Below are 14,990 nucleotides of genomic sequence, written 5' to 3' on the forward strand. Positions count from 1 at the left end.
GACTTCCTACTACAGAGTTCCTATGCTTATTCTTACCTTGTTATCGGATTCAGGGAAAATTTCTGCATGACGGCTAGAATTATATCGACAGGGTATCGCGATCAGAAAGTCTTGGACGCTTCCCTTTTTATTTTCAAAGCTGTACTTTTCCGTTAAAATTTCCTTCCATATCCTTATACCGTTTCCTGAATTATCACTATTCTTTGAGACGCTTTAATCGTTTTATCTTTTTTCATTGGTGTGCTATAAAAAATAATGGTTTTTATATATCTATCATCCCTTGAAATAGTATATTTATGCGTATAATCAGGGATTAAATTCAGAATGCTCGGCTGAGCTGCTTCTTAGCTTCTGAATGGAATAATCCCAGCCGGAGCCTCAAATAAGATGAGATCCGATAATTTGTTTATTTAACTGTTTATAAATAATTAAATAATTTATTAAATTTCTATTTATTTCTTTTAATTTTGATTATTTAAAATTTTAGTTATTTAATTAATTTTTCTCCTTAGAAATGAAACCCTGTTTGTAACATCAAATGAAAGTACAGTGAGATCGACTTTAAAATATTCTATATTATATTTAAAAAACTAGTTCTTCAAGAATCTGTAAAAAGATTATCAAGGTATTATGTCTCTAACCGTAAATGTTAAAAAAAAAAAAAAAAAAACTTTTAACAACTATTCCTTCTTCTATGATTCTTCCATAACATGCTCCATGTCCTCGTTAATACTGTAATAGGCCGCATATAAAAGCGAAAATGAAATAAGGTTATAAGACCTATAGCGGAGGTATTTACAATTGCTGGCGCTCACTTTCCATTTTCTTATTTTAGTACAGCATTTTAGAGAAAACTAAATTTCTTTTCTTTTCCCTTTCCCTATTTAATAGCGAAAAAATGGACATTATCTGACATTTCCATTGAATACGGACGTTTTAAAATAAATTGGGATTCAGAAGTTTATAAAATTTATATTAATTTTTAGAAAACGGAATTTATAACGTCGGCTCAGTAGGTTGTAGAACCGCCTTGGACGGTGATACACAAAGAAACACATCTAGGTACAGAGTCAATGAGACAACGGATAGTGTCCAGAGGAATGGCTCTCCGTTTCCTGTCAACCATTTGTAACAATTCGTCTTTTGAACGCAGCAATGGCAGGATCTGCAAATAGCGTCCAACCACATCCCAAATGTGTTCGATTGGTGAGAGATCAGTAGATAACGGTGGTCAGAGAAGCATCTGAACACCTTGCAGATCAGGTTGGCTGATTTGAGCAAAGTGTGATCGGGCGTTATTCTGATGATTAAGGGCATTGGGGCACTCCCTGTGAATGTAGGAGAGTGTCACAGGCCGCAGCACATTATCCGCGTATCATTGGATCGTTATAGTACCCTAAATATGAACTAGAGATGTTCTGGAATCGTACGCAATTGCGCCCCAAACTATCATAACGCGTTGTCGCGTTCATATCATAACGCGTGGGGCGTTCCACAGTTGCTGCTCGATTAGACCTGTCGTACTCGGGGACTACAGAAGCGTGACTCATCTGAGAACACGACACTGTGCCGTTCTGTCGTCCACATCGCTCGAGTGCGGCACCATTGCAGATGTTGGCGTCTATGATATGGGATCGGCAGTCTTCTTAACGGCCGCCATGAGTGCAGGTCAATAGCCAACAATTGATGGCAAATGGTTCTGGTAAATATGGGAACATCCAGGATGTCTTGAACATGTTGCAGAATGGAGATAGAAGTGATTTGTGGGTGTGCCACTACTTATCGGCGAATGCGTCATTCTATGCGTATTGACGTCACTCTGGATGCACCGACCTTGGATGCACCGACCCTCGAGTGACCACATTTCCTTGTTCCAACCATCGTCGCCATAGCCGGTGCACTGTGGGCGCATCCATGTGTGTGTCAGGTGAGATTTGCTGTATCTACCAACCTACCCTTCTCAGTGCGATCATCATGCCTCTTGTAAAATCGTCTGTCTGCAGAACTGCTTCCGTTGACAACGGCCTGGCATTCTCTTCTATTACGCGCGTCTTCTGAGACAAGAACAAATTTTCTACACGGCACGAAAATTTAACATTCTGCAGTTTCCTTCCCTTATCTCTTCTTCAATGCGCGTTGGAGATTCGCATTTCTCATTTCATATCATTCGCATAACTTGGTGACGTGCGTCTACGCTGAAATTTGCATAATTTTCGAGTCACTCCTTGGTGTTGCATCTTCAGTGTCGGTTAGTGTATGTTATGAATCTTGATTATTTATGTAGGTTCTGTATTTTGTAAAGCTTGGTTAGTTACAATAATGAACGCCGTCCATTTTCACGCTCAGGTTGATGATGCACTGGAAGACATTTAATGTCAAGTCAGTGATCATCCCCGGTGGCGAACAGCATAGAACTGAACGGTGTTATAACCTAACTCGTGCACTCACTTGTGACTTCATTAATGTATTTTTGTTTAACTTTTGACGTATTTTTAACTAACTGTAAGACTCTATTGTGACTCAACCACAATTCCAAGCTTCATTTGTGTGTGTGTGTGTTTTGTAATGATCTCCTTCAACTATCAAATAAGCCATAAAACGAAAACTATAGCTTTTGAGGTTATTAAGATATAGGACATAGGACTTCTACTAACACATGTTTTGGGTCTTAAAATTTTTTATCCTTGAGACCGTCACTGAAGAACGTAGTCTTACGTTAAAATACACTTTTTCTTTCTGCGAAATAGATAGCAGTTCAAATCACAGTTTCTGCCAACGCGATAACAGCGTTCAGGTGTGTATCCAGAATACAACGTGAGAGTATTATTGATGAATTCCCCGTTCGGAGGGTTAAGAAACACCTGTGTATGCTTTATTGTAAAATCTCTTGATAAAATGCATTTATGAAGCAATACTGATTACATTTATAGCTTTCAGTACATTTATAAAGTTTGAGGAAGCATATTTCAGGAACTATAAAAGGGGACTGAAGTCCTATTAGATAGTACCACATACTAATTGAACTCGCATAGTTTCCTATCCACTAATAAATTTACTCTATTGTCAGTTAATAGATCCTTTAATCTAAATGACTGCTGTCAAATCCAAAATTTTTCGTGTGCCAAAATATGAAGACTATAATAAAGTTCGTTTCGCATTCGCCTGCCATCTGATACATTCTATTTTTATTTCAGCTAGTAAAATTTTTAATTCAGTAAATGGCCATTTTTAAAATCTTCATTTTATTTTAATATCCTTAAGCACCCTTAGTAATGCTGCATGATATAAAATTTTAGAAATATAATCACAGTTTGTAGAAAGCAAAGAATGAAGGAATATCCATACGTCCATAACAACTTTATTTCTTAGATATGTCACAATATAGGTTTTACAATAAAATCTTAAATCACCATAAACTGCAAGCACTTCACAAACTCATGGAAGGAAGCACAGCAACAAGTAGAATTAAAATATAAGATAAAGAAAAATAAGATAAATCACAGCAAATCGATTGTAGGAATGTTTTGAGTATTCTTTTCGTGAAGTCATATCTTTTAACGATTGTCCACTTGTGAATGCGATTGGAAGTTCTTGGAGGGTCATAGGCGTAGAATAAGCTTTCTGGACTTATTTGCAGCATTAATATATCTATTTGGCATATCACCAACTAAATCTAATGTAGAACTGATTTTTACAACATTAAATATAACATGCACATATATGTGTGTTTTATCTTTATATTCATTTAGCTTAATTAAAAATAATAATTCATTTACATATAATAAAATAAACATAAGACTGGAATTTAATTATTCTGGTTCTTTTGCCAGTACTGAAAGATTGCAAAACATTTTATAAATCATAGCACAGTATCTAGAAGTACATCAATAAAATGCTACTCAAGAAGAGGATTCTGGAAACATTTGAAAATATATCACTTTATAAAAATACGTTTCAAAATAGATTATATAAATAAATACACAAAGAAGATGTAAATGATATGATAGATAGGACTCTTCTTACTTAAAGGAGATGCTAAAAATACTTTTTATTAAATTCAGCGGCATAAATAAAATTCTGAAGAGATCACACGATAAGATATTTTCTGTAACAAATAAAAACATAACAGATATGAAAAATGACTATCACAAGTTTTACATGTAATTCAATAATGCTAAAAACATTATAATTTCCTGTCTATTAAATAAAGAATAGGGTATCAGTAATAATTTTCAAATTAATGTTTCATGGATAGTTTTTGAATACATTTTATACGTATTATAAACGTAAGAAAGCATGGCGTGACTATACACAAATAGAAATAAATAAAAATAAAATTTTAAAAAAAAAGGACAAATTCATTCAAGAGTCAAACTCCTAATTCGTAATTTCCTTGCTCTACATATGATAGGAGAAAATGAATGATTCCTCCTGTAATATTACTTTTAAGTATTTACTGCTAAATTGATTAATCAATAAATATAAGCACTGATATGTTGGTTTATCTGTTTTAATTACTGATTAATGTATTATCAGCATTTATAAGGAAGATAATGCTTTAACATTTCATTTTGACGTTAAAAAAGTAAGAATTTGATATGTCTATAGAAGCTCAAATTATCTATGTCAATAAAATGCTATATAAATACTACACATTTCTTATAGTAATCAAATTTAGTTATAATGAGCATCAGATAATTGATGAAATAGGTCTTGTAGTCACGCACCATACCCATGAGTTAAATAAAACTCATCTTTGTAATTCTCATTACACACACTTTAAACTTTACTTGTACTAACATGATAACATAAAATAAAAGTGCTAAAGAGAATTTAATTTAAAGGGCATGATTTTTAATTATTATTAAACATCTCCCTCTATATATATGAATGTATATTTGTTTGTTTATTGTTTGTCTTAAATCTACAGTTTAATTCCAATCTTTATGAAATTTGCCACACTCGACCTTCAAAACAAGAGGAAGGTCACTGTCTACATAAGATTTCTCAAAAACCAGCCCATGGGGTCCGCACTCTTTATATACATTTTACGCTAATTTAACGAACTTTTGTTAAACTCAGCGATGTAAAAGCTTTGGGTTGCCACTCTGCAAAGCATAAGATGTATCTGTTTCAAATTTAATCAGAAAACTCGTCGATATAAAACAAATGTGTTGCCACTCGGGAAAACGCCATTATATTGTTTCGAATTTTTCCCCCCCTTTGAGAACATACAGACTCCCCGTGCACCACATATGTACAACACGGGGCTTATAGAAGTAAGTTAACTAAAACATTAAAGCCGAGAACAGCAGTCTGGACTTCACGAAAACAGATAAGTTCACTGGCCAAGTCACTCCGAACATTTTCAAATCATTCTGTAAGCATAATCTAGGGCCATCAAATGTAGGGCATGAGAAAATAAAATGTTCCACATCCTGTTCAAATCAAATGAGGAACTCTTTTTGAACATTCACATGAATTGTTTGACCGTAGATTAAAACGAAACAGGTAACTTGCAAATTTACCGTGACCAGATAAAAACTGAGACACTTTAAAATTTAACGAGAAGAAAGACTCGGAATTCAGTCTATGGTAAATAGAAGGAAGGAACTTTTTGGTGACTTCAGCATTACAAGATAAAATGTATTCCTCATTCCACATAGCTGAAAGCTTTTTATAATGAAAGGACTTCCAATAACTCTTTGGAATGCTAATGTTGATAGCAATTGTTTCGAATTTAATAAACAAACACGGCTCTTTAAAAGAAATGTATTGCCGCGGCCCAAATAGTATGTTATCACTCAGCAAAGTGTAAAATATTTAATTTTGCATGCACCCATTAACGCTTTTTGAAAGTGAATTTGCAATAGCGGTCACAAAGCATTAATTTCGCTGTGAAATACTTATAAATTATGTTATCAAAAGAAAAATCGATTGCTAGATCTACATCTCAAGCACGAAATAAAATTGTATCACGAGCTTCAGAAACAAATGAGAAACGAGAAGCAAGACTGGAAAACGTTCGAGCACGCACTGCTCAAGCCCGTTCGTCTGTAACTGGCGAGCAACAGGAAGCAAGTCTAGAAAACTTTCGAGTGCACATTGCTCAAGCCTGTTTGTCTGAAATAGACGAGCAACGGGAAGCAATATTTCATTAAGAATATTTAAGGATTAAAACACGAACACTTTCTTTCCTTTAAGTAGCATTGCAATGCATGTCGGGTAATAGCTAGTATTAAAAATCACACCCTTTAGAGCTAAACATTCGTTATTGTATCTTAACATAAAACGATATAAATTAATAAAGAATACAATTAATGGACAGTTGCCGATCATTGCAATTGAAAGCAGCGGGAAAAACTTTACATGATTAGAAATACTCCATGCATAAATCTGTTTTCCACGCCGATCTCAATATCAGCTACATTAGTAATGGTATCCTCATTAAAGTCTAGACAATTTTTTTAATTTTCCAGAATCATAACTCTTTGATTATTGAAACACCGGAAAATTATGGTCCGTATATCTAATTTCCGATTTTTCGAATGATTATGACATCTTGCTTAATATTCTAACACTCTTATTCCATCATAAAAGATGGTACATGATTCCTTGCTCATACTGTAATGCATTGCACAATGACCATTTCATTAGTTCGTTAAAGAAACGGATTATAAAGGGTCTTCTAATAAGAATTATATGATTTAAAAATGAAATGAAATAAAACCTTTCACAGATAAAACCAAACATTTTTTATTATGTTAAAGTCAAATTTAGGGCATTATGTTTCGAAAATATATCATTTAAATGTCCACCTGGATTTATCTCACACGAGCGAAGTAACACGAACCCAAAATCACGGCGCAGTGTTCGATATTTATTCTTAATACTTCAAAGGTTCGTGGTTTGTTCTCATAGACCGCTGATTTTAAACAGCTCCACAAAAAGTAACTTAAAAGAGTTAAATCGCAACTTCTGGGAGGCCAACCAACAGCTCCATAATGGGAAATTTCTTTTCGCCAAACGCTTTTTGCAATATGTCGATAGTTGCATTAACAGTGTGACATGTGGCACAGTCCTGTTGGAACCCCATGTCCACCAAGTTTTGCAACAGAAACACTGTAGTTGCATCTCCTCAATCACCTCCAGAGGGGGGGGGGAGGAGGAGTATATAGTCTGATGAAGCCACGGTGCCATAAACCATATTTCAAACATTTGAATCACTATATAGTGACCTTCTTCGAATGGAAGGGATTCTTTTGCATCTTTCCCGGATTGTTTTCACGCTAAAAACGACATTTTGCTTGTTAATACATTCAATCAAGCAGAAATGAACTTCATTTGAGAAGATAATTTTTTGCCCAAAATTACGTTGTTAGAGCGTTTATTTAGCCATAACAAATTGTCAGAGCATAATAAAGATTAATGACATTGATACTAAAAATCAATGACATTGATAACATTTTAAATAGGTTGCCATTTCCGTTTTAAAATCATATCATTCTTATTGGAATACCCCTTTAAGTTCTAAAAAGAAGATAAACTGTCAGGTCTGTTAAACAAAGTAATAATTTGCTGTTTATTTTGCTCTTTATACTTCAGATTCTTGGTTTTTAAAGTTTTCATTATTATGACTGCGTATTTATAAAACTTTTACTGCATTTCCATGTAATAGTTCTAAAAAAGATCAGTAATTTGAGAATGAGTGTAAATTAAAGTCATTATAGGTCTTTGCTTGCTGATAATCCCGATTTCATGATATCCATGCTCATTATAACTAAGATCGCCTGTATTTCATTGAAGTAAACTATAATATAAGCACACTTTTATCAAAATTTCTTAAATAAAATTAGGTCGTTTTAGTTGCTCGTTAGTAATTTGAAGTAGTTGTAATATTCCTTTTATGTGAAGAAGTCTTCATCAAAAATATTCTTTCACTCTTTCAAACTAAAGAGTAAATTTAACTGCTCAAACTCATGAACCAAAATTTCAAAGACTACAGCCGAATGGTCAGACATAGACTGTACGAAATAATAATTATTTAAAATCAAATAAGAAACTTTTTATATGAAACATGCTTATTTCTAATAAAACCTGTACATTCTAATTTTTCTTTCCTTAAAATAATTCATTGATTACTGAATGGGAATTCGGGAGCTATATTTAGGAAATAATCAATAAAATGAATTAATTGTTTTTCTCCATTTTAAGTAGAAATTATTATTTGCTGTTTATGACGTTAATAGATACATTCAATCATAAGAAACATTGAAACTCTAAAACAGTGCGTTCAGCATTGCGTGCAAGTGGATTATAATTAACGGGTTTTGGTGCATTTAAAACTCATATTGTAACTAGAAGCATTGTGCGTTATGAGTTTAATTCTTTTCTTTCAAACCCTTTTGCTTCAGTATTCAACTAGATTATTATTTATGGGTTCACGATAAATTATCATATATCTATCTATGAAAAGAATACAATTAAGTCCCAAGGATGTAGCTAACAGCCAGCTGAAATTTTTTTCTCTCTTTTGGACAGAAGTAGATATGTTTCAAAAGCTCTTACTTTTGGCATCTAATATTTGTTTATTTACGTGGAAGCTCAATAAGATATAGTCTGATTATTGTTTTACAGAGAAAAACAATGAAACAAATGAAACAAACACAGAAAACAATATTGCAACAAGGGGTATTCTTATTTTATACCCAAAATCAATTTCTTAAGTTTATTTAACTTATCAGTTAACCTCTTATACGTTGCAGAAAAGCTTATTTGTAATTAACTATGGTATGTTTAACAACATTCAGTTTTTTATAAATTGTTTGGCATGCATTTTTTGTGTTTTAAATAAACTTAAGTATTTTTTATTGGGTTCCTTAACTGAAAATCATCAGATTTGAATACCTTTTGATTTCAAAGCAGCAAAAGTTTTGATAAAGGAAGTTCTTATTTTTAAAAATAAATGTAATAACTTACTTTATTTATCTTATTTTTAATATTATTTTTATGAATTATGGTGAGAAGAATTTGTTCTTTCACACAGAAATGAAACATCATCAGCAAAACACTTGAGAAAATTAGTAAAATTTAATTTCCCTTCGAAACGGGGAAAGCCACTTTTATTTCCAAATGCATTTTAAAATTTTCTTATGTCTAAACTACGAAACAAAAAAAAAAAAAAAAAAAAAAAAAAAAAAGGCAGTTTTTTCAGTTTAGAATTATTAATCCGTTTAAGTAATACCAAAATAATAAAAATAAACTTTTCTTTTGGCAATATGTAAATGTTGTCATTTAATCACTTCGAAACTTTTCATTAAAGTTTTATACAAAACATCCAGTTTATCCGATGAGAACTGCTTATCATTATTTTATAAAAAAGAAAAATTGATAACAATGTTAAAGAATGAAATTATTACTAATTTTTACTTTATTGAATGTTTTGATTCTGTCGGTTATTTGATACGTTTTGCTTTCATTTTTAACGCTTGGTCAGCAATTTTGAATGAATCTTACCAGAAAAATTCTCAATTTTTTAAAAAATTCAAATTTTAAATAATTTTACAATGACTAAGGAGAAACATATACGAGAATTTCACTTCATTTCAATCAGGGGAGAGGAAATTTATTTAGCCAGATATATGTAGTAACGCTGAGGAGTGGAACGAGCATTGATAAAAGAAATTTTGTGAAAAATTGGAGATACTTAACTGACGCAGCAATATAGAATGAATTATTAAGATTCCAAACCGTTGATTGATTCTTACGTAGGAATCGATAATACTGAATTATTTGTTTTTGGAATATAATTTGAGAATTATATTCAAGTTTTAATTTTAATTCATAATTTGAAGTTTTAATTTTTAATGCGTTATAGCTTTGCCATTACGCGAATGTTGCAAAAAAAAATAAATAAAAATAAAATAAAAAAAATAAATAAATAACCGAAAGTTAAAGAATTTAAAGAAACAGAGAAAACACTGAAATTCTTTCATGGCTCAAATAAATTTAATCGCTTCTTTTTAAGTGCAGGATTACCAGTGTAAGTTGCTAAAATGAATTAGGCCTATTATATTATTTCAGTTTTACAGTAATAACGAAAAGCATAAGAATTAATTGATTTAAAGCTTTATTGTTTATGAGATTTCGGAAACCATTTTAAGACAACTTTGCGAATTTCAGGATAATTGGTACATATTATATAAATGTTTATCGTGGGCTAAATAACTCGTTTATTAATACGGACTGGAAAAGAAAACGTATAATTTGTTTTGATCTGAAATTATCATTTAACTCTGTTTTCTGAAGATTATTCTTCCTCACAATGTAAAGTTTGTGCATTTATATTTTAACTGAATCTTTACCAAATACTATTAGTGATATCAACATATTAACATAATGAGTAGATATTATTAGTAATCCCAGCATTCTGATATCAGTCAATGAAAAGAAGAAGGTTGCAAGTTCTAACACAGCACATTTTATGTCATCTAAATTATCACATTAGTTTTGATTAATCATTACGTCTTCTACGATTTTCCAATTAAAAAAATCAATGAGTAATTGTTATTAAAGCGCAATACAAAATATTTTGAATTTTGCACAACATTTTAGACACAAGAAAAAGTAAAATGCAAAGGAAACACTTTAAGAGAACTAAATAATATTTCTCATTTCATTTCTTTCTGACTTGTCTTTGAATTAAAGCATAAATTACACTCTTTTCTAAATATTAGGTGCTGGCAAAAATTCTTAAGACTTTTAAATACATTTATATAATAAACAGAATAAAAAATTCATATATTCATTTTTCAATTCATTTAATACTTGCAAATCCTAATAATCCATCGCTGTCAACTTCATTCGCTCACCATAAGCGCAACTGCCGTCATTAATGTCAGAAAACATACAGCGGGAAAGGTAGGTTTCTACTTATTGTAAAAATGATAATACTTACCTATTAAGTCAATCACGTTGACGCAATTTGGCGATTTTTTTCAGTAGAAAAGTAAAAGTTACTTCTCCGGTCCAAGTTTGACGGTTTTCGTATTTTTTTAGGAAGATTCCCAAACTATCGATATTCATCGGTAAACATTACAGATATATGTAAAGAAAATGCGCTTTAGCAATTTAAAACACAAATTTTAATTATTAAATAAGGATTACGTGATGTATTAAAAAATAACACTTACTGAAACATTTACATTTTTCTCAGACATTTCTTTAATATTTTCGCGTATACATCAGTATACGTGCCCAAAGTATACGTCAGAAAATTGAGGAGACTCGACTTCGTGAAACCTCAGCAACAGCGACTATCTAGGAAACGCATTTCCTTGTTGTTCCGTTTCGAAAAGTTTTAGTAAAAATTCTGCAAAAATTTTACAGCAGTTCCTTCCATGCTGGTCAATTCTACAAGCTGATGTTTCAAAATCAAATTTAAGGCAAAAAATATCATGATTTGCTTATAAAAACTGTTGGAATTTGGAATACAACAAAAAAGAATGTATACGAATATTGCGCTGTTGTTTAATTGAAGAACTGTTATGAGGAAGGTTGCTGGAAGAATATGGTTATGGTCATGGTTGCCAGAGTTTGGTACATTCTGAAAATTTGGCGACTTCTACTAAAATGGTTGCAATAACATGTAAGTACCAAATGAGGTTATTTTATTAGTTAAGATGCTGTATTTAAATTCCAAGATAGCAAATGTATATCATCTCAAATTTATTAAAGTGTCGATGAAAATGTAAAAATAAAAATAATAAAAAAAAAAAAGTCAACTTGCAGTAGCATTCACGTATACTTTTTTTCAGTCTATTTCAGTCTGACGAATTACAGTCTAACGAATATTTACAAGCACCTAATAAAACACTTCAGAAAATAAATACAAGGCATAAAATAAACAAAAAAATATTAAAACCAAAAGCATGATAAAAATATAAAATAAAAGAAATCAGAACCTGAAAAATGCTTTTTTTTCGTTAATATAGGAAGATCTAATTAAAAAATTTTAATTTTGAAATTTATTAGTTATTAAATTAATTTAAATTTCAAATTCTAACCGACTGATGTTAGTATATAGACTTTGAAGGAATATTATATTTAGATATATAATTCAAAATAGACTTATATGAGTAAAATGATAAAAAGTAAAATAAGCTAAACTTCGTTTTATCAAATGGTATTCAAATATAAAATTATGTTTCTATTTATCAAGGTAAGTAGGAATTAATGACTTAATGATAAAACAAAAACATAATTTAATTTACAGTGTGATCAGAAAGTTCAAAGACGTTGCAGTCATTACCTAATCTTAAGATCTTTCAAGAAGAACACAAATTGCTAACAAAATTACCACTCAGTTATTTTCACAGGAAGTATTAATAAAATATTTAGTGGAAATTAGGAAAAACCATCTGCTTTTAAAATGATACAGTGGATATAAGATTGCCTCACATCAGTAAGGGGCTTCATTCTTCTTTTTGAAGGTACAACGCGTTTCAAACGATAAGTTTTCTAATGGCTTGCCGAAGATTTTCTTAAAGTATCCCAGTATTACATATTTGATCAGATTTTGCATGTAAGGAATTTCATAAAGGCTCAGAAAGAAAAAAAATTCCGGTGGTTCGTTAAAAGTCTTCTTAATACCACATCAACCAATGAGAAAAATTCCTGGAGAAAAATGATTTTGACATGTCTTGGTTTTAAGCAATGGAATCTGGAATAACAGTGTAAGTAGCTGGAGTCGGTTTTCGTGAATCATAACTCAAGGAATCTGGAATGGCAGTGTACCGCACTGAAGGTGGGTCTCTCAAGAGAAGTGCTTCCTTCGGAAAATGTACACATTTACGCACACACCAGAAAAATCCAACCAAGCCAAATATTGTGAGTGAAGTTCCAAAAAAGATAACTGATCCAAATACACTGGTATGCTGATGCCAGACAGAATTTCGAGCCGGGGTAATAGATATTGCATCATTAGATCTTTCCGATGACCTCCGTGTAGTCTTAGCAGCATGTTTGGAAATGAGGCTGATTATTTCATGGCGGCTATTGACAGAAGATGGTGAAGTTTCTTTAGTAGTTGATGGTGGTGATATTACCCGGGATGTTGACTTCTGGCTAGCATTGATTCCTTCGGATTGTGTCGAAACATCAGTTGTAACTATAGTCGTAAGTTGAGTCGTAGGGTCTTCATTATCGAATTCCCCATCAACTGGGATCATTTCATGTTCTGACCAACAATTTTTGTGACTTAAAGTGTACTGAGCAGTACACTCAGAGCTACGCTGCAGAACACAGTATTTGTCACCTTCATTCCAAGCAGTCAAAACATTTAACAAATGAGGTAATTTCTTTTCAAAATGACGATTTCCTCTGTGCCATTCACTAGTATTATAGCTAAAGTACCATAACTCGGCTACTCCTTTTTCATTCTTCCATAACCACATCTTCTCTGAGCCCATATTCCACGTAAGAGAAAGTCCATACTCACTTTGGTCAAGATTTGGCCACTTCCCAGCATGGGTATCTTCAGCCATTACTACCCATGATATGCCGGATGAATTGGTATACATAACGTGCTTATAATCTCCAAATTTTTCAACCAGAATCAGCTCACTATCTAGTCCGATCCAGGTGTTTACTAATCCTAGAGGTGTGGACCAATTTACATTGTCCATAACGGGTAAATCTTGTCTTACTGTCCAATGAGCTTCTTCGGGATCGAGGAGATAAAGTGTTTCCCGTAAGGGATCTATTCCAAATAAAAATCCAAATACACACCACGTGGCATCTTTGTCAACATATCCTAAACTGACGTCATCTGTATCGACAAACTGCCAGTGCTGCCATGGTAGATGAAGAACGAGAGTTGCATTCTTACCGACAACGGCGATATATTTTCTTGGATCACCACATGCTACTCTCCATGGCTCGGATGCTGCAGTTCCATTTGGAAGAGGAAGTAGTGACCAGGAGAGATTAGTTGCATTAAACCACCAAAGATTACCGTCACCTATTCCCCATACGTTTCCTTGGTTATCTTTGTATGCTGAGATTGCTTGAAGTTCACAAGGTGATTCAGAGTAAACGTCAGTTGATGAAGTTACTATAAAATAATAAAAGAAATTTAACACAAATCTTTACCAAAATTCTCATATTTTTACAATTTAAAATTTTATGCATACTGTATAAATATATATATATTCGATTTCTCATTTGGGAAGTATACACGATTACTGAGTGTCAAATGCATTACTTTATGAACACAAGGGTTTGGATATTCACCAGACACCATTGGCTGATGACTCTTATTGGTACTTACTTTATGAGGTTTATTAAATTTACATAAGAGTTGTTTCATGTATAGAATCTTTACTGCGAGTTCTCTGTTTTCATATTCTCGCCAGAATGCAAAATAGCTCGCATATATTTAAGTGAGGGTTTGAGATTGTTAAGTCAGAACGTCCTCTATCATTTGAAGGCCACTTTACTACGTTTGCTTTCTAGATAAGAGTTCCTGTCTTCGGCGTTGCTACTCGCCGATGGTCTAAATTCAGACGGTGAGTTAAGAGCAAACTTTGTGATTAAGTTGTTTGTGTTGAAAAAATTTGTGATTAAGTTGTTCCGCGTAGCCTTTGTCTATTAGGTATTTATCTTTAAGTTTTGAATTTGTAGTTTGAGTTTCTCGCCATAAGTTCTAGCGGACCTTGTAACCACTGAGGTGCCTTCTGTTCACCCCGTTGAGTTTAAAATAAAAGAGTATTTTACCCTCTTCGAAAGATTCTGTACTTATTCTCTTAAACTAAGCAATAAACTAAGTCTTTACAAAAGATTTAATCACATTTGATATTAGCAAAATGTGTTGTAGAGTCATTATGTGATTTTTTTTTGAAGCAAGAGTACATGAAAAATAAGCAATGCCCTCGCCGGGACTCGAACCTGGACCTCTCGAATACAAACCGAGTGTGATGCTGTTACACCAC

At 32.4% G+C, this 14,990-nt stretch overlaps 1 protein-coding gene across 1 annotated transcript in view; it reads right to left on the reverse strand.

Moving 5' to 3' along the window:
* Positions 1-3,342: 3,342 nt before the first annotated feature.
* LOC118203975 (uncharacterized) overlaps positions 3,343-14,990 on the reverse strand; it is a 55,718-nt gene continuing 44,070 nt past the window's right edge. The window contains exon 2 of the mRNA XM_035376298.2: positions 3,343-14,113. Coding sequence (XP_035232189.1) covers positions 12,708-14,113 — 1,406 coding nt within the window. The 3' untranslated portion in view covers positions 3,343-12,707. The remainder of the gene's footprint in view (positions 14,114-14,990) is intronic.

This window comes from Stegodyphus dumicola, chromosome 12 (assembly GCF_044657685.1).
Source record: "Stegodyphus dumicola isolate Sdum_Otavi_A_Nest chromosome 12, ASM4465768v1".
NCBI classification, from domain to species: domain Eukaryota; kingdom Metazoa; phylum Arthropoda; class Arachnida; order Araneae; family Eresidae; genus Stegodyphus; species Stegodyphus dumicola.